At 40.9% G+C, this 18,657-nt stretch overlaps 1 protein-coding gene across 4 annotated transcripts in view; it reads right to left on the reverse strand.

Annotated features, from left to right (window-relative positions):
- The window catches only part of Uso1 (USO1 vesicle transport factor), a 65,356-nt gene that overhangs the window by 33,344 nt on the left and 13,355 nt on the right, over positions 1–18,657 (reverse strand). For all 4 annotated transcript variants that reach the window (XM_087584170.1, XM_087584169.1, XM_087584168.1 and 1 more), the window contains 4 exon segments: positions 12,223–12,299; positions 3,472–3,572; positions 2,968–3,070; positions 2,771–2,826 (listed from right to left, as the gene is read on the reverse strand). In XM_087584170.1, coding sequence (XP_087440296.1) covers positions 2,771–2,826; positions 2,968–3,070; positions 3,472–3,572; positions 12,223–12,299 — 337 coding nt within the window.

Here is an 18,657-nt window from a genome sequence, read left to right on the forward strand (position 1 = left end):
TGTACATTACTGTTTATTACTTGTTTCTTTTCATGTGTATGGTGTATGTATGCCTGTATACACTTGTATGCCTAGTGCCTGTGGAGGCCAAAAGAGGGTACAGGATCCCTGGAACTGGAATTACAGACAGCTAAGAGCTAACACGTGGTTGCTGGGACTTGAACCCAGTTCCTCTGGAAGGGCAGCCAGTGCTCTGACCTGCTCAGCTGTCTCTCCAGCCCTATGGCTTACTCACTTCCTACTTCAGCATCACTCAGCAAGTGACCACAAGAACTATCTGAAGGGGACAGGCACAGCTACTGCTTCAGAGGTTTGGCACACAGGGAGGAGCACACGGTGGCAGCTAAGCACCCACACAAGTTTAAGAATGCTATCGACTCGCTGGGCTCGTCCACCCTTCTCCTGACTTTCAAATTTTAACACTAACATGAAAGAAAGGTAAAACAGAATTTAAATGTCAAATTCTCTTGCCCACATAATGTTGCCAACTTGAATTTTAACTGCATGAAAGGGAAAAAAAGGTATACCGCAGACACAAACCGAGTCTCATGAAGTGGACAGAAGCTAAATGCCCTCCTCACTAGCTGTGTGACTGTAAGTACACAAATTCCATGTTTCAGTATACTTATGTGCAAAATAGAGTAATAGTATCTTGAATCCCTCTGCCACACTCTCCATGGAACACTCTACACACACTAGACTGGCCTTGAACTCACGGAGATCCTGCTTCTGTCTCCAGAGGACTGGGGCTACAGGCATGTTCTACCATACCTAGATGTCATATAATTTTAAAGGTGGGAAAACAGCACCTACAGAGTTACCTTTTTTTTTTTCTTTTGGTTCTTTTTTTTTTTTTTTGCAGAGCTGGGGACCGAACCCAGGGCCTTGCGCTTCCTAGGCAAGCGCTCTACCACTGAGCTAAATCCCCAACCCCTGAGTTTACCATTTTTAAATCTCAACATTTATTAGTAGTTTATTTTCCTGAATAGGTCAAATGAAACCAAGAAAATATCCCTAAGAAAATAAAACTGAGATATTAGAGGTTACAACAAAAATAAAACTTAAGCTCTACTCATAAAATTAATAAAAGTCAACATAGACAATCATCTTATCTGTCTCGAATAAAACCTGAAGCAAAAAAATTAGAAGGGCCAAGAGCTAAAGTAAATAGACTGAAAACATGGTGGGGGTGGGGCACCAGGGGGTGCTGGCATAAAATATAGCTTACATAAAACACATGTAGTCATTTTATTTTGTACAATGAATATACATGCTCTAAGAAAGGAATTAAGGAACCAAAGTGGGCATTTGTAAAAAGGACAATTTTATATCTGAAAATAAAACAAATTCTGAAGACACGAACGAAGACTTAGAGAAAGAGAATTTCTTCATTTGAAGGCTTAACATCCTCTTAGCTAAACTTATGGCTGAGTAGAAGCCTTGACTTTAAGGTACACAGCCATGTTTTATTCACTTAAGATTTGTATTTATGTACATGTGTGTGCATCCTGCTTGTCTGTCTGTGTATCATGTCTGAAGTGCCTGTGGTGGCCAGAGGAGAGAACACCAGATCCCTGGGAAGCAGAGCTACAAGGGATGAAGAGCCTCTTGACCTGGGGACTGGGAACCACCCCTGCCTCTGTAACAAATCCTCTCAATCACTGAGCCACATCTCTACCCCCATAGTCGTATTTTAATTATGGAAAAACATCCCAAGTTATTCCTAGTAGATGGATGCTCATTTCAGAAAGAGAAAGCAAGCAGATATATAAGTCAGGCACAAAGACATCTGTCTGTAATGCTAGCACTTAGGAGGGGGTTCAGGTTTTAGGCCAGCCTGGGCTGCAGAGTGAGATTTTTACCTTAAAACAGACAAACACATACACACACACACACACACACACACACACACACACACACACACACACACACACACACTTGTAAAATCACTGTTACAGCATTTTACTGTCAATAATATTACTTTGCCATAGATACTACAACATTTAAAAGTTTTAGACTTATTTTTATCTTATGTGTACGAGTGCTTCTTTGATTCTGTGTATGCGCATGGCTGGTGTTTGCTGAATGCCTTAGAACTGGGGTCACAAATGGTTGTGAGCTCCCATGTGCTGCTGGGAACTGAACCCGAGTCCTATCCAAGAAGCTCCAGAGCCATCTCTCTAGCCCCACTACAACACAGTTTTACATGTTAAGTTAAAATATGTATGTATTACATGGGTTACAAGTCAAGGGTTTGGTTTAGTTCTGTTTCTGCTTTGCATTAACCTGTTACAAAGTTCAAAACCATAAGCAAGGATCACAGTAAGTACCAGATGGAGAATGGCTAGGGAAGAGTGACACTCTGCCTAAAGAGATCACCAATGAAAATCAGTCCTCTGGACACATTCTCAGTGGAGTAAGAATGAGGAAGCCACGAGACGCATGGTAAACTTACACCATGCGGTGTCTCGGAATGTTAACTGGAGGAGCAAAGACAATTTCTGAGGAGGATGCTATGTCAGCATTTCAGAAGACAACGGAAGAAAGTCTAAACATACAGAAGTGGTCAAGCTGAATAACAAAATGGTTTGTCTAAGTCCAAATTCTTGATAAGCACAGATAAAGAAATAATACGCCTGACACTTGAGTCTTAAAGTTGGCCAACGCTTTCTAAAACTAACTTTTCTTAACTCATAAAGGTAAAAAGAGATTCTATTTGCAAAAAGAGAATAAGCATCATGTTCTGTTTTTCTTTCCAAATTAAACTTACATCATTACGTATAATTTCCCTGGAATCTGCCAGCAAGTCCATTAATTTTGAAACACCTAGAACATAGAACCATGAGAAAATTACATGCAGACCAACAACACGAATAGCGGTTTACAATTTACTAAGTCGCTACTTCAGTCCCTTCCAGGCAGTGGCCCCTACTTTGTATGTGAAGTTACTCAGGAGGAACTGCTTACCCATGGGGCTGACTAGGATGATTTGCTGCACTGGAGGCCCTAGCTGTTTTAAAAGAGAAGTCAGAAGTCTCACACCAGGCCATCGGACGTGGAAATCAAACTCCTGCAATGGAAGAATTTCAACTGTTTAGCAACTCTCATTGCTATTTAAGGAAAACAATGTTTTCAACTAATAGTGCAATAAGAAACTACAACAGGAAAACAGAATTTCAGGGAACTTTAAAAATGAATTTTAAGAAATAAAAAGTTAATGTTAATTGGTTAAACTTACTAAAATGTTAATGATAACAAAATTATACTTTGTAAAACTAGAAATAAGATACATGTTATTTTAATAGATCACATATTTCCTCTATCAAGTCGCTCACATGCATTCAAAAGCATGGTACACAGCAGACTTCACTCACTACCGCCTTTCAAGTGTGCACATATTACTTCTTCAGAACACCCACAGGCAACGAAAGCATCTCATTGTATGACGAAATGTCAGGATTCCCTATTTACCTCCAACAAAGATAACAGGAGAGTGACATTTTCTGGCTGCTTAATGAAAATTTCTGTAAATTGGCTTCCCAAATCCTCACTCTGTCTTGTAGAATTTTCTTCTGTAATATTCAAAGAACAAAGTACTTCAACATGATGCTATGTTAAAGTATCCTTTCACTGACGAGCTAAACAGAAATGGTCATTTTCCTGGAATATAAACAAGTCAACAGCATGGCTGGTATCAGTAATGCAATTAAGATTGAAAACTATATTTGTAGCCTCACTTTCAGGGGGCAGTTAGACATCACATTTCCTCAAAGACTCAGGTTCAACTTTTATCAGGATAAGGCAAGTGTTTATGGTACAAATGTTCTGTCTTGATTGTGGTAGTGGTTACACAATTTTTTTTCCAGTGCTGGGGTTTGGACCCAGGGCTTGCTTTATGACAGGAAAGCATTTAACCACAGTGGCACATCCCATCAACCACTACTAGACTCTTTTGTTGAAACTTGTAAGACTATACAACATCTATGAGCAAATTTTACGTTAACTGTATCTCCAAATCAGTATACCTCAAAACGGCAGTCTGCTGATCTGTGCTTGTCAGTACAGTTTGATTATGAAATAGTCATTCACCTTCCGACCAACCAGTATTGTTTTTATATAGAACCTAGACAAGTATTTGGCAGTAAAAGCAGAATTAAACACTGAATTTCTTGACAGTGTTATGTACTAAAATGATCTAAATTTTATAGGCCTAAGTGGCAGGGTGCCTGTAGGCCCTGCACTCACGTGGCTAAGGCAAGATGATGGCTTTGAGTTTGTAACTGTAACTGAACGAAAGTAGAGCAAAACTAGTACTAGGAGTGGGGTGCTGAAATAAAGCTAACTGTGTGTCTCTATGCCTTGGACTGCTTTGTTAGAGGACTGTGCAGGACTTTGGAACTCTGGGTTAGAAAAGTCATCCAACACTCAACAAGGTATTCATCCTTGTGGACTCCTGAAAGAAGCACAGACAATGGAGGCCTGGCTTGTGGGGTTTCAGAGAGGGGCAAAGACTATTAAGGCAGTGTGTGATATTTTGGATTAAGAATCTATGTGGGGGGGTTGGGGATTTAGCTCAGCGGTAGAGCGCTTGCCTAGCAAGCACAAGGCCCTGGGTTTGGTCCCCAGCTCCGAAAAAAAAAAGGGGGGGGGGGGCTGGAGAGATGGCTCAGCGGTTAAGAGCACAGACTGCTCTTCCAGAGGACCTGAGTTCAATTCCCAGCAACCACATGGTGGCTCACAACCATCTGTAATGGGATCCAATACCCTCTTCTGGTGTGTCTGAAGACAGCTACAGTATACTCATACTATATATATATATATATGGGGCAAGAGATGCCAGCTTATAGTTAAGCCACTTGTTGCTTTTGTATAGCACCTGGGTTTGGTTCCCAGCACCCAGATGGTGGCTCACAACTGTCTATAACTCCAGATCCCATGTTCGAGGGATCCAATGTCCTCTCTCACCTGCATGAACAGCAGGCAAATGCATGGTGGGCATACAACCGTGCAGGCAAAACATTCATTCACATAAATAAAAATACTCCCCACAAGAAAAAGGAACCTGTGTGTGCCAGTCAGTTGGGCCTGAAGAATTAGCTACGATTAACCAGAAGTCAGGACCATCATGGCTCACTGGGGCAATGGGATGCTAGCTGGCTAGAGCTGAAAAGTCAGCTGCAATTGGTAAGAGATCTGCTTCACAAGGAGAAGTCTCTGGGCTTCACTGGGACAACAGTAAAGTATCTCCCCGGGGCTAGTACACAGAGCCTGTGGTCCAAGGGGGCCCAGCCCGTATCTCAAGCTGACACCAGAACTCAGCAAGGTGTAAGAGAGCCTTCATGGTACTGGCTTTGAAGGATCAAGGGGTAAAAGATGGAAGTGGGGTGGAGGGCGTCACAGAGAGCAGCTGAGACCTGGCACTGCATGGCAGGGTGGGATTCCTGAAGAGAGGTCAAGAGAAAAGGTGTAGCCTCAGTTACAGGGAGCTCGGCCCACTGTGTTTGGCACTATCTCGAGCAGGCATCCTGGGCTGTACTTACGGCTAAGCCTGAGCCTGTGAGTGAACCCATAAGGCATAATCCTTCATGATATCTGCTTCAACTTCCTACCCTGACTTCCTTCAACAACAGACTGTGAGTTGGAAGTGAAAGCCAAATAAATAAACCCTTTTATCCCTCAAGTTGTTTTTGATCATGGTGTTTATTACAGTAGCAGAGTAAAACATACATAAACCCTAAATTATTAAAAAGTTGAGTTGGGGATTTAGCTCAGTGGTAGAGCACTTGCCTAGCAAGCGCAAGGCCCTGGGTTTGGTCCCCAGCTCCGAAAAAAAGAAAAGGGAAAAAAAAAAAAAAGTTGATAGAAATGGACCTAATCAAATTTTAGTAGTCCTGAACTAGAAGCAACTCGATGCTCACCCACTAAGAGAAAGGATTGAACGTATTGCATATTGGGGCTGCAGAGATGGCTCAATGGTTAAGAACACTAGCTCATGGATTCAATTCCAAGCATGCACATGTTGGCTCCTAAGTGTCTGAACTCTAGTTCCAGGGCATCCTATGCCCTTTTCTGGCTTCTGCAAACACCAGGCACAGGTGATATATAGACACACATGCAGGCAAAACACCTATACACATAGAAAACAGCAGAGTAAACTAGTCAAAGAAAGGAGGGAAAAGGTTCTAACTTGATGGATTCACTGTATAATGTCTTTTGTTAATTTAGAAATACTTATTTACCTTTTAAATTACATGTATGAATGTTTTGCCTGCATGTGTGCGTATGTGTACCTTGAAACTAGAGTAATGGATGGTTGTAAACAGCCATGTGAGTACTAGGAACCAAATCTGGGTCGTCCACAAAAATAGCAAATGCTCCTAACCCCTGCTCTAGACCCTAATTTTTTTTAATGTTGAAATATTTTTATGTAGTTAATTACAAATAACTTATTTATAGTTTTAGCCTTGGTAGCTTTTTCAAAATACAGTTCAGAGAGGCAAGGTAAGAGCATCTGGAGAAGCGAGAGCCTGGAGACTGGTGTGTCTGACAAAAGCTGGGCAGCTTCTCACCACTTACTATCCCGGCGGGGTCTGTAGGGCCTCCAGTTACCTACTTTAGACTTTTTATCATACAAGACCGGTCTTAGAACTCCTGTGCACACTCAGGGATGCAGGCCAAATAAAAGGGAAGGGTTAATGTAATACTTGCACCAAAAATAAGAGAATAACCTATCAAGAAACAGTTTAGGGGCTGGAGAGATGGCTCAGCGGTTAAGAGCACTGACTGTTCTTCCAGAGGTCCTGAGTTCAATTCCCAGCAACCACATGGTGGCTCACAGCCATCTGTGATGGGATCTGATGCCCTCTTCTGGTGTGTGTGAAGACAGCTACAGTGTACTCATAAATAAAGTAAATAAATCTTTTTAAAAAAGAAACAGTTTATATCCTTGATTTATTCTGTTACCTATAGCATACAAAATACTGTAGCTTATTATTAATTGGCTCTACATTTTGAATTGAGCTAATGTGATATAATCTGATCTAAGACTTCTGTCCTAGCTAGGGTTTCATAGAGATAAATCACTATGACCAATGTAACTGAGAAGGAAGGGATTTATTTCAGCTTAAAACTGTAGTCATAACATAAACATAGCCAAAGCAGGAACTCAAGGCAAGAACCTGGAAGCTGGAGCTGAAGCAGAGTCCGTGAGGGAACACTGTTTCCTGGCCCGCTCAACCTACTTTCTTATACACCCAGGTTCGCCTACCCAGGGACCGTAAGCCTACAACGGCTGGGCCCTCCCATACCAATCACTCACATTCTTGTCCTCAGGCCAATTTATGGAGCCATTTTCTCAATCAAGTTCATTCTTCCTAACTGTGTCTAGGATTGCATCAACTTGACAAAACCAACCAAGGCAATCATCAATCTTAAAAAGTCGTCGCCTAGGGCAGTGCTTCCAAATTTTAATGGCTTATTTATTTTTATTTTATGTGCATAGGTATTTCCTCTGCATGTATCTGTGAGCGACACATGTATGCAGTGCCTGCAGAGGCCAAAAGAAGATCTGAGATCCCCTGGGACTAGAGTTACAGAACGCCGTGAGCCACCTTTGGGGCTGAGAGCGAGCCTGCGGAGCCCTGGAGGAGCAGCCAGTGTTCTTAAGCACCGAGCCATCTCTCCAGCCCAGCCCTTCTGTGCTTTTATGCAGTGCCTTCCAACTCGCTAAGTAACAGCACACACAGCTTTTGGTGGTGTAGTAAGGAAAGACTGTTAAAACTATTAAATCAATCATATTTAAAGTTTTAAATCAAAACTACACCCAAAGGAAATAATTATCTAGCTGGGCATGGTGGTGCCTGAGGGGCAGAGGCAGAGGCAGGCATATCTGGGAGTTCTAGGCCAGCTAGGTCGACATAGTTAAGTTCCAGGACAGCCAGGGCTATGTAGAAAGACGCTGCCTCAGCAAAGCAAAGCAGAGCACAGCAAAGCAGAGCAAAGTAAGTTATACTTGTAGGCAAGAGCATGAGACAGGCTATCTTGTTGATCTGGTCCACTTACATCATGCTGAGTGTACCTCTTTAATCTTAGTTTATATATTATGTGCAACTTTCTCTAACCTGTAAAACTGAATGATCCCTAATGTAAGTGGGGAAAAGTGATCTACTGTTATAGCGAAGATAACCCTAAAACAGAAGAGTAAAAGCAAAGCCTAATCCTAAGGACTTTGTGGGGTACATGTGTGTGTGTAAATTTATATATGAATGCACATATATATATATATATATATGATACACTTATCCCATATATAATAAATACACATATATACCCTTCTACTTTCCAGATCTATTTATAGAACTAGCTTCTAACTAAATACATACAAATACATTTGTTCTTAAAATATATTTATAGATATATGTTTTCCAGAGGTATAAACTGTTTAAACACACTATAGGACCTTTTGATGAATTCTGTATCAAGTTCATAATCTAGAGAACAAAACTGCTGTATAAAAAGGGCAGTCTACAGCAGATCATGGAGGCACATGATTGCAGTCTCAGCAATCAAAAGGCAGAGACAGGAGAATGACTGCAAGTTCTAGGCCAGGCTGATCTACAAGTTCCAGGCCAGCATTACAGGACCCTATCTCAACCCACCCCACCCGCCCCAAAAAAAGAGAAGAGGAGCTAAGAAAAGTACACAGTGAGTTACCAAGTAATCTTTACAACTGTGACTCACCAGCTAAGCAGCCATGCCTATTTTAATGATTATCTGAATTTTCTATCAACCAGTTATGTAAAGATATAATTCATAAGTTCTATGAAAACTTAGAAACTTTAAGTTTTCTTAGAAAACTTAGAAAAACTTAGAAACTTAGAAAACTAGAAAGTAAAATTGGCCACGATTTACTCAATTGGAAAAATCTATGGGGCATGAAAAGCAAGGAAGTGCAGCGAGAGAGGACACTGTTCTTCTGCTAACTGGGTCACAGCATGAGTGACACTGCCCAGCCTTTGGTGTTTAATCTGAGGAAAGAGACGCAACACCTACCTCAACGGTGCATGAGGTTAGGTAAGATAATGGGCATGAGAGGACTCTGCGCGCTTTAAGGCTCTACACAAATATGAGAGAACAATAACAGAAACGACAGTTCCTGCTCTGTAACATCCCAAAGAAACAGCCGACAAACGTCAGGGCTGTGCGAGGCTGTTCTGATCCCAAGCAAGGGGCTCAAATGCCAAGAAAAGTAGTAAGTTAGTTCTCTGTTAGTTTCGGCAACTGTTATTTTAAATCTACTTTAGATAATAATGGTTCATTCATTCTAAAAAGCATTTAAAAATATTAGTTAAACAAAAGTAAAGAAAATTGATTATTTTAATTATGAAGAAAAGAAATACTGTTAAAAGTTACTAGAAGCCAAACAGATCACCAGAGGATAAATATCAGTGAATTCCAGAAATTAGTGTAAAGGTCAGTAACTGAGGCACAGCTGTGCACACGGCACTTTAAAGGGACAACATCAATATACATTTATTCTCTGAACTGAGTAATTTCTAGCTCACTTATAAGTAGATATGTATGCATATATATGTACATATATGCAAATATTACTTATAAATAATGTTTTCCAGGAATTATATACAAAACAAATTTGAATAAATGGAACTACGAGAAGAAATTAGATTTTATTAAAAGAAACACTAAAATAGCTTCATGGTATGGATAACAGATTATTAAATATTGCTTTTTAATTCTGATTCTGACACAACAAAACCAATGTCAGACTTTTTAGCAGTCAGAAGAAACAGCATTTGACAGTGTCCTTTTATATTACCAGGTTTTATGTCTAAAGCATCATGCATATGAAAATGCAAACTTTTACCTTCAACATCATCTGAAAAGGTAGACAAAAATAAATAAATAGAAAGTAGGTGACAGAGCAATGGATATCTGTGTGAGCACAGGAGCCGGCCAAGCAAGCAGCATAGCTCAGAAAACGAGATTCTGTCACTGCGTCAGACAGGTGAGGCTCGTCCAGCACACACAGCTGTATATTAGATACATATGCTATGTATTCAAGATTATCAAACAGATTTATCACCAAAGGGTTATAAAACATTCCTAAGGTAAAGAACTCTAGTTTTTAGATCACTGCCTCGTGATGAAGCATTTAAGGAGAAGATACTGATAATACAACTCAAGGACACATTTTCTTATTATCTAGTTTTTAAAAAATTTATTCACTTAACTCAAGTTTCAGAAGCAAAAGGCCCTAGAAAAACTATTCTGCTACCATTTATTCTGATTCAAAAGCTGCTTTCCTATGTTATCAATAAACCTTTTGAATGATGAATTAAAAATACAGAGCAGAGAGGCAGGCTGCCTATAATCCTAGTGCCCAGGAAGACAAAGGATAAAGACTGGGCTGCAAGGCCAGCCTGGGCTATGTGGTGCGTAATGCTTGAAGTACTCTGAGGAACCCTGTCTCAAATGTACAAGTAAATAAGACATGTGGCTTGGCATGGTTTGGCATGCCTTTATTCCCAGCACTTGGGAGGCAGAAGCAGGTAGACCTGAGTTTGAAGTCAACCTGGTCTACAGAACAAATTCCAGAACAGCTAGGGCAACATAGAGAAACCCTAGCTCAAACACAACAAAAAGGTGTATTGTTTTAATTTTCTTATCTGAAAACCAGCCACGGGAAGTAAATATCTTTCTCTTCAAGAATACTTAGTCTTATGTATATATTTAAGTGGCTACATGTTCAACTTCTTTTTCCAAGGATAATAAATTATGTTTACTAAATATATTTACCCCTTAGAAATTAATAAACTGAGATATCACAGAGACATAAAACCTTAAGGAAAAGTATATTTGATTCTATGGACCATGACTATTCAACACTTCATTTCAAACACTCACACTCCCCACCAGTACTCTGTGGGGTTAGCATGCACATGCTTTCTGCCTAACTGTTATACAGTATGTGCAAGGTCAATACTCACTCACTATTTCTGTTCTGTTGTATTTTGATATAAATTAGAATTATAAACCACAAGAATAATAAGTTGCTCTTTTCTGGGAAGTAATGAAGTCCCACTATTGTCTCACTGTGGGTGGCAGCTGGGATACCCTCAAGGGTACGGTGCAATGTTACTCACTGCGCATCTTTTTACAGGATGGACAACTAAGGCACAGACAGTCAATCAAGCCTTTGGTCAAGTGACAAGCAAAGGGCAAGCTGCCTCACCTAAGTACCCAAGCACGTTGACTAGAAAGGGAAAGGAGGACATACCAAAGAGAGCAGACATCAAAGACATCTATACTATTTCATAGTGAGAACAGAAAATAAAAAACTCCCTACAACCTACAAATTGTTACTCTTTATATATTAACAAGGTCTTACCCCCCAGCCCCCAAGGCTTAAGTATTAGGAGAAACACCACTAACTACTGCGCTGGCATAAGGGTAATAACACATACAAAGACCAGCCAACCAGAGAGGATTATTTAACTCCACACTGGCTAATACCTACACTGCCTACTTACAGCCCAAAGAAGGAGAGACTTAAGGAGGCCTTCTTCCGGGTGTGACAGGGCACTCCTTTAACCACAGCACTCAGCAGGCAGAGACTGGCTGATCTCTACAAAGCCAGCCTTGTCTACAAAGTGACTTCTAGGACAGGTAGAGCTACTAACAAAAAAAAACAAAAAAACAAAAAACAAAACAAAACAAAAAACAAAAAAAAAAAAAAGAAAGAAAGAAAAAAGGGAGAGAGACAAACAGAGACTGACAGAGGAACTGGGGTTGGTGAGTGAGAGTGAAGGAGAATCTACTAAAACACACTTCATTTGAAAATATCAGAATATCTAATACCTTGTAAGTTCACTAAAAACTAAAAATGTAAGGCGAGGCACGTTGGTGTGTGTCTATAGAGGGAGGAGACTGAGCTTAGACTAGTCCAAGCTGCGCCGTGAGCCCCTGACTTAAGGACAGAAACCTCACTCCCATTCGTCATAATGGTCCGGACCACACACTGAGCAACTGTCCTAGAGACACCATTCAGTATGAAAGTGACATCTTTACTGTGTTGATTCAGAGAACAACTTAGGAAAACACCACACAATGAAAAGTTTATGAAATAAACTCAACTTCAAAGCAAAATTGGTATAACCTAGTTAATTTATATAGAGAGATACAGTAAAATAACTGGAAACTTACCTACTTCTTCCTCTTCATCATTGGATATTATATTATAGAGTGTGTCCAAAGCATACGCTATTATTTCAGAATCCGAACTGGAAAAAAAAATTATTACACTTATACACTACTGGCTGGACTTTAATGTTATGCACATTTTTAGGCGGATTTTTTTAAGACCAATAAAGTATTCATTTTTTTCCCTAGAAACTTAATCTATGAAAGTATTAGTAAAGCCAGGAAGCTCACACTGTACTCTCTGTGCTTGGTAGCCAGAAGGAGGGCAGCTGGCTGCAAGCTCCAGACTAGCCTGGACTACAGAGTGAGTTCCAGACCAGGCCTGGCTACAGGGTGAGATCTTTATCCTCCTCCTCCTCCTCTTCTTCTTCTCCTCTTCCTCTTTTTTTCTTTTTAAAGATTTATTTATTATATATAAGTACACTGTAGCCGTCTTCAGACACACCAGAAGAGGGCATCAGATCCCATTTCCGATGGTTGTGAGCCACCATGTGGTTGCTGGGAATTGAACTCAGGACGTCTGGAAGAGCAATCAGTGCTCTTAACTGCTGAGCCATCTCTCCAGCCCCCTCTCCCACTTCCTCATCCTAATCATCATCATTCTAATAATAATGATAATAAATTAATTTAAAATATGAGTCTATGTAAAGATTTATTTAGAATTATAAAAATTGAGATTCCACTTGACTGTCTAATTAAAATATAGCATACATAAGACAGCAATAAAAATGTATCTTAAGAGAAAATACAATAGCATCATAATTAATAAAGTATCAAGCAGAAAAAACCAAGGGGCTGAAGAGATGACTTAGCAGTTAAAGTCACTGGCTGTTTTTCAATTCCCAGTACCCATATGGTAGTTCTCCATTGTCTGTAATTCCAGTCCCAGGGGATCTGATGCTCTTCTGACGTCCATGGGTACCATGCGTGCCCATGGTGCACAGATACATGCAGGCAAAACACCCATATTCATAAACAATAAAATAAAAAGTTTAAAAATAAGGCAGATTGGGGTTGGGGATTTAGCTCAGTGGTAGAGCGCTTGCCTAGGAAGCGCAAGGCCCTGGGCTCGGTCCCCAGCTCCGAAAAAAAGAAAAAAGAAAACAAAAAAATAAGGCAGATTAATTCGATGTAGTAAAACTTATGTATGTAAATATATGTTTATGTGTGCATGCATGTTAAAACATGATATATTTATAAAAATAAGCCAAACTTTAAAGCTAGCAAACAGGAGAGTCAGTAATTTTATGTTCGTGTACGTTCATATGTATATAAAATGTACAAATCTGTAGATAGTCTACCTTTTCTATACTTCATTTTCTCAAGAAATTCTGTGGTAAATAGTAAATACATACAATTTATATAATCAAGAACACAAGATCTTGTACTTGCTGCCAGATTTCAAAATCTGTTAGATTGTTCCCTCTCATGGAGGATGACAGAGCATCCAGAGAAACAAGAATGTCACGATGGTTTCAGAGAGTCAGCACACAGTAAGGACAACGGGAACAGATGACAACCCCAAGGGCTGTCAGAGCGTGGGGAGACTGAGCCAAGTGGGCTTTTACACAAATTATTCACAGCTTTGCTTCTGGAAAATTTGAAACAGGTCTTTAAGGGATGATTGAGAAACCCAAACTATCAGAGACCTTCTTTAACACGATCAAGACACCCGCAAGAAATCATCCAGACAGCATGTGTGAGGCCCTGCGGTTAATCCTCAGGGTTCCAACAAGACAGAAAGGTCCCGTAACTAACACCAGCGAAGGGAAAATGCTCTCCCTCTCAGGTAAGAAAGGCAAGAGCAGTACCCCTTGTACCTTCACCCAACACTGAGCTAGAAGCTAGTTACAAAAATATATAGGTAAACTGGTGCTGAGGAGATGGCTCAGTGGGAAGGAACACTTCCTACGTAAGCACAGGACTGGAATCTGAATCGCTAGCACTCACGTCCAACAGCTGCATGGAATCATTTCAGTCCATACAGTAGGAAACAGAGGGGTCAAGGACACCATGAGAACATGGTTCACAGAGTCAAATCAACTAAGCAGGGCTCATAAAGATTGAAGCAACAAACAAGGACCCTGTATAGGTCTGAGGTAGGTCCTGAGCATAGTCCTTAAAGGTGTGTAGCTGGGTGTTCTTGTGGGACTCCTGACAGTGGGGAGTTGGGGGATCTCAGTCATTTCTGCCTGCAGTTGGGACCCCTTTCTTCCTATTGGGTCACTGTGTCCATCCTTGACAAGAGGGTTTGTGTCTAGTCTTACTGTATCTTGTTACACCACATTCAGCTGATGTCCCTAAGAGGTAAAAGAGCATTTTGGACACTGAATTCATTAAGAAACTCCTAGAGTTGGTGAGCAAATTAAGCACAGACTACAAATTCAGCTTACAAAATCAAATGGTTAGGAAGTAAGAAAACAAATGTTTGGAACAGAATTTCCTTAAAAGGTCTAAGATTTGTACTTGAAAAGTTCAAAAAGGCCAGGTGGTGGTGGCACAGTAGGGAGGCAGGCAGGCAGATCTCCCAGGTTGAGGTCAACCTGGTCTACACAGTGAGTTCTAGGGCTACAGAGAGAAACCATGTCTCAAAAATCAAAATGAAACAAAACAAAAAAACCAACAAACTAAAAACAAACAAACAAAAAAAAAACAAAGGAAGGAAGAAGAGAAGAGAAGAGGAGAGAGAGAAGAGAGAAGAGAAGAGAGAGAAGAGAAGAGGAGAGAGAAGAGAGAGAAGAGAAGAGAAGAGAAGAGAGAGAAGAGAAGAGAAGAGAGAGAAGAGAAGAGAAGAGAGGGAAGAGAAGAGAGAAGAGAAGAGAGGGAAGAGAAGAGAAGAGAGAGAAGAGAAGAGAAGAGAAGAAAAGAGAAGAGAGAGAAGAGAAGAGGAGAGAGAAGAGAAGAGAAGAGAGAGAAGAGAAGAGAGAAGAGAAGAGAAGAGAGAGAAGAGAAGAGAAGAGAAGAGAAGAGAGAGAAGAGAAGAGAGAGAAGAGAAGAGAAGAGAGAGAAGAGAAGAGAGAAGAGAAGAGAGAGAAGAGAAGAGAGAGAAGAGAGAGAAGAGAAGAGAGAGAAGAGAAGAGAGAGAAGAGAAGAGAGAGAAGAGAAGAGAAGAGAAGAGAGAGAAGAGAAGAGGAGAGAGAGAAGAGAAGAGAGAGAAGAGAAGAGAGAGAAGAGAAAAGAAGAGAGAGAAGAGGAGAGAGAGAAGAGAAGAGGAGAGAGAGAAGAGAGAGAAGAGAAGAGAAGAGAGAGAAGAGAAGAGAAGAGGACAGAGAGAAGAGAAGAGAAGAGGAGAGAGAGAAGAGAGAGAAGAGAGAGAAGAGAAGAGAAGAGAAGAGAAGAGAGAGAAGAGAAGAGAAGAGAGAGAAGAGAGAGAAGAGAAGAGAAGGGCTGGAGAGATGGCTCAGCAGTTAAGAGCACTGACTGCTCTTCCAGAGGTCCTGAGTTCAATTCTCAGCCCAACACATGGTGGCTCACAACCATCTGTAATGGGATCTGATGCCCTCGACAGCAATGATGTGCTCAAATACATAAAATAAATAAAATCTTTAAAAGGAAAAAAGAAAAGAAAAGAGAGGGAGAAAGGAAGGAAAATACAAAATAATGCCAGGCATGTATAATTACAATACTAGCTGTTGGTATTCTGTCTAAGCTCCACCCCCACAGTTGCCTGGCAACAGCCAAGTATGCCTGACTATAAAGGGGGCTGCTTGCACACCACCACTCCCCATTCTCCTCTTGCGCTCTCTTGCTCTTTGCTCTTCTCTTCCCCTTTGTCCCGGTCCCTTCTCTCCCCATTCCCCTCCCTTTTCCCTCCATGTGCTCATGGCCAGCCTCTATTCTTCTATTCTCTTCTTCTCATTAAACCTCTCCATGTGGAATCATGTTGCTTTGGTGTGTTCTGTCTGTTGAGATTTAAACCCCAACACTAGCCTGTCATTCTTCAGGCCTTCCAGAGTACGTTTCACGTTATAATTTAGGGCATCCTCTCTCACTTCCCTGTCCTGGTTTTAAGGTCCCAGGTAGTGACACTGGGTCTACCTAAACAATCTGTGTGATTTCCTCTTGTCCCTTAGCATAATTATATCGGCAAAGTTCCTTCTGCTGTGTAAGGTGACTTTCCCAAGTGTGGCTGATAAGGAATGCAGGTATCTGGTGGGATATTACTCTACCTACTGTAAATTACACACAGTAGCTGGCTTTGAGAAAGTAGTCAATGCACGCTCCTACTGGGAAGAAGAAAGGACAACCACTCACTGAGGAGTTGCTGGACTATACTCAAAGTGGCTATGAAATAAGTGGAAAGTGGTGCCTACATCTTTAAAAAGCGTATAGTCTTTGCCATAAGAAATCTGAATGTGGGGGTCTGGAGAGATGGCTCAGCGGTTAAGAGCACTGGCTGCTCTTCCAGAGGTTCTGAATTCAATTCCCAGTAACCACATGGTGGCTCACAACCATCTGTAATGGGATCTGATGCCCTCTTCTGGTGCTGTCTGTAGACAGCCACAGTGTACTCATATACATCAAAAAAGTAATTCTTTAAAAAAAAAGAAATCTGAATTTGGCATGCAGCATATGCCTATAAGTCTAGCACTTAGGAGGTAGAGGCAGGTAGATCTCTGAGTTTGCGGCCAGCCTGGTCTATAGACAGGACAGTCTATAGTTCCAGGACAGCCATGGCTACACAGAGAAATAACAAACACACACACACACACACACACACACACACACACACACACACACACACACACACACACAAGAAGTATGATGGAGGGCTGGAGAGATGGCTCAGGGGTTAAGAGCACTGACTGCTCTTCCAGAAGTCCTGAGTTCAAACCCCAGCAACCACATGGTGGCTCACAACCATCTGTAATGGGATCTGATGCCTTCTTCTGATGTGTCTGAAGATAGCTATAATGTACTCATATAGATAAAATAAAATAAATCTTAAAAAAAAAGAAGTCTGATGGATATTATACTACAATGAACTGGTGAAAACACATACTAGTCAAATTACAGAGAGATCAAAAGAAAAAAAATACAGTTTAAAGGTAGCTTTCAGATAAAAGCTCTCTGATACAGCTCTCAGAGGGGGGACCTAATGAGCCACCCTTTAAATCGACACAACTTGCTTATTCATTTCTGATGACTGCAATTAAGAGTGTACTTGTAGGGTTGAGGATTTAGCTCAGTGGTAGAGCCTAGGAAGCGAAAGGCCCTGGGTTCGGTCCCCAGCTCCGAAAAAAAAAAGAGAAAAAAGAAAAAAAAAAAAAAAAAAAAAAAAAAAAGAGTGTACTTGCTTGGTCCTTGCTCCTTCAAATCACAGGTTCCAAGTGATCCTAGAACTGCCATATATCATGAGGGTGCTCAAACAGGCTTAAAGACAGCAAGAGGCTGAGAGGCCTCTTACTAGCACATATGACTGAGTCATCTTGCAGTCAGACCCTCCAGCACTAGTCAAGCTTTTAGCTGACTCAAGCCTCTGGGCCTCCTGACCCAAGCCACTCAGTCAAGAGCAGGAGGACTAGAGATCAGTTGAGCTCCTGCTCTCTGCCTGTTTCTTTTTTTTTTTTTTTTTTTGGTTCTTTTTTTCGGAGCTGGGGACCGAACCCAGGGCCTTGCGCTTCCTAGGTAAGCGCTCTACCACTGAGCTAAATCCCCAGCCCTGCCTGTTTCTTTCTTGCAGCAAGAGGCCATGTTGAGCTGTTCTCTGGGTACCAGGCCCTTACGCTTGTACAGAAATACTTGTCTTCCCACCCCAATTCTGAATTTAAGGTTTATATGGGATCTCAGTGGAGAAGAAATGTGTGACAAGCAGCTAAAGTCTGACATATTTATCAGAGGCAATCTAACAATTATCTATGCACAGGTGATTAAAGCAGAAAATACAGATAAAATCTAAAAAGAAAGACTGAGTTAAAAACAGGCTGAGTTCCCTCTCTCTAAAGCCACACCAGATTTAACATCAGACTCTTTGTGCATTTGGTATCCTAAGAGGAAAAGTCTATTTACCTACGTACTGTAACTTATTTTGTAAATAAGTATCAATACATACATATATCCAGTACAAATCAAAATCTTAATTTCAATTAAGTTACATCATCACATTTTTTTCCTAAGACAGGGTCACATGTAGCCCAGACTGGCCTAGAACTTGCTAGAAAGGCAAAGATGATCTTAGCCAGGGGGTAGAGGAAAGCACATCTCTGTGAGTTTAAGGCCAGCCTTGCCTACAGAGCAAGTTCTAGGACAGCCAAGCTACATAAAGAAAGCCTGCCTCAAAAACAGACAGATGGACAAATAAACACCACAGAGGACCTTAAATGCTGACCTTAAGTCCTCTTAAGTGCTTTGAGTACATGTGTGCACTACCACATCTGGATCTTTTACTCCACTTTATGTCTAAACTAACACTCAGCGAACTGGTTTGTATCCAGAAAG

This window comes from Rattus norvegicus, chromosome 14 (assembly GCF_021556685.1).
Source record: "Rattus norvegicus strain SHRSP/BbbUtx chromosome 14, alternate assembly SHRSP_T2T, whole genome shotgun sequence".
NCBI classification, from domain to species: Eukaryota; Metazoa; Chordata; class Mammalia; order Rodentia; family Muridae; genus Rattus; species Rattus norvegicus.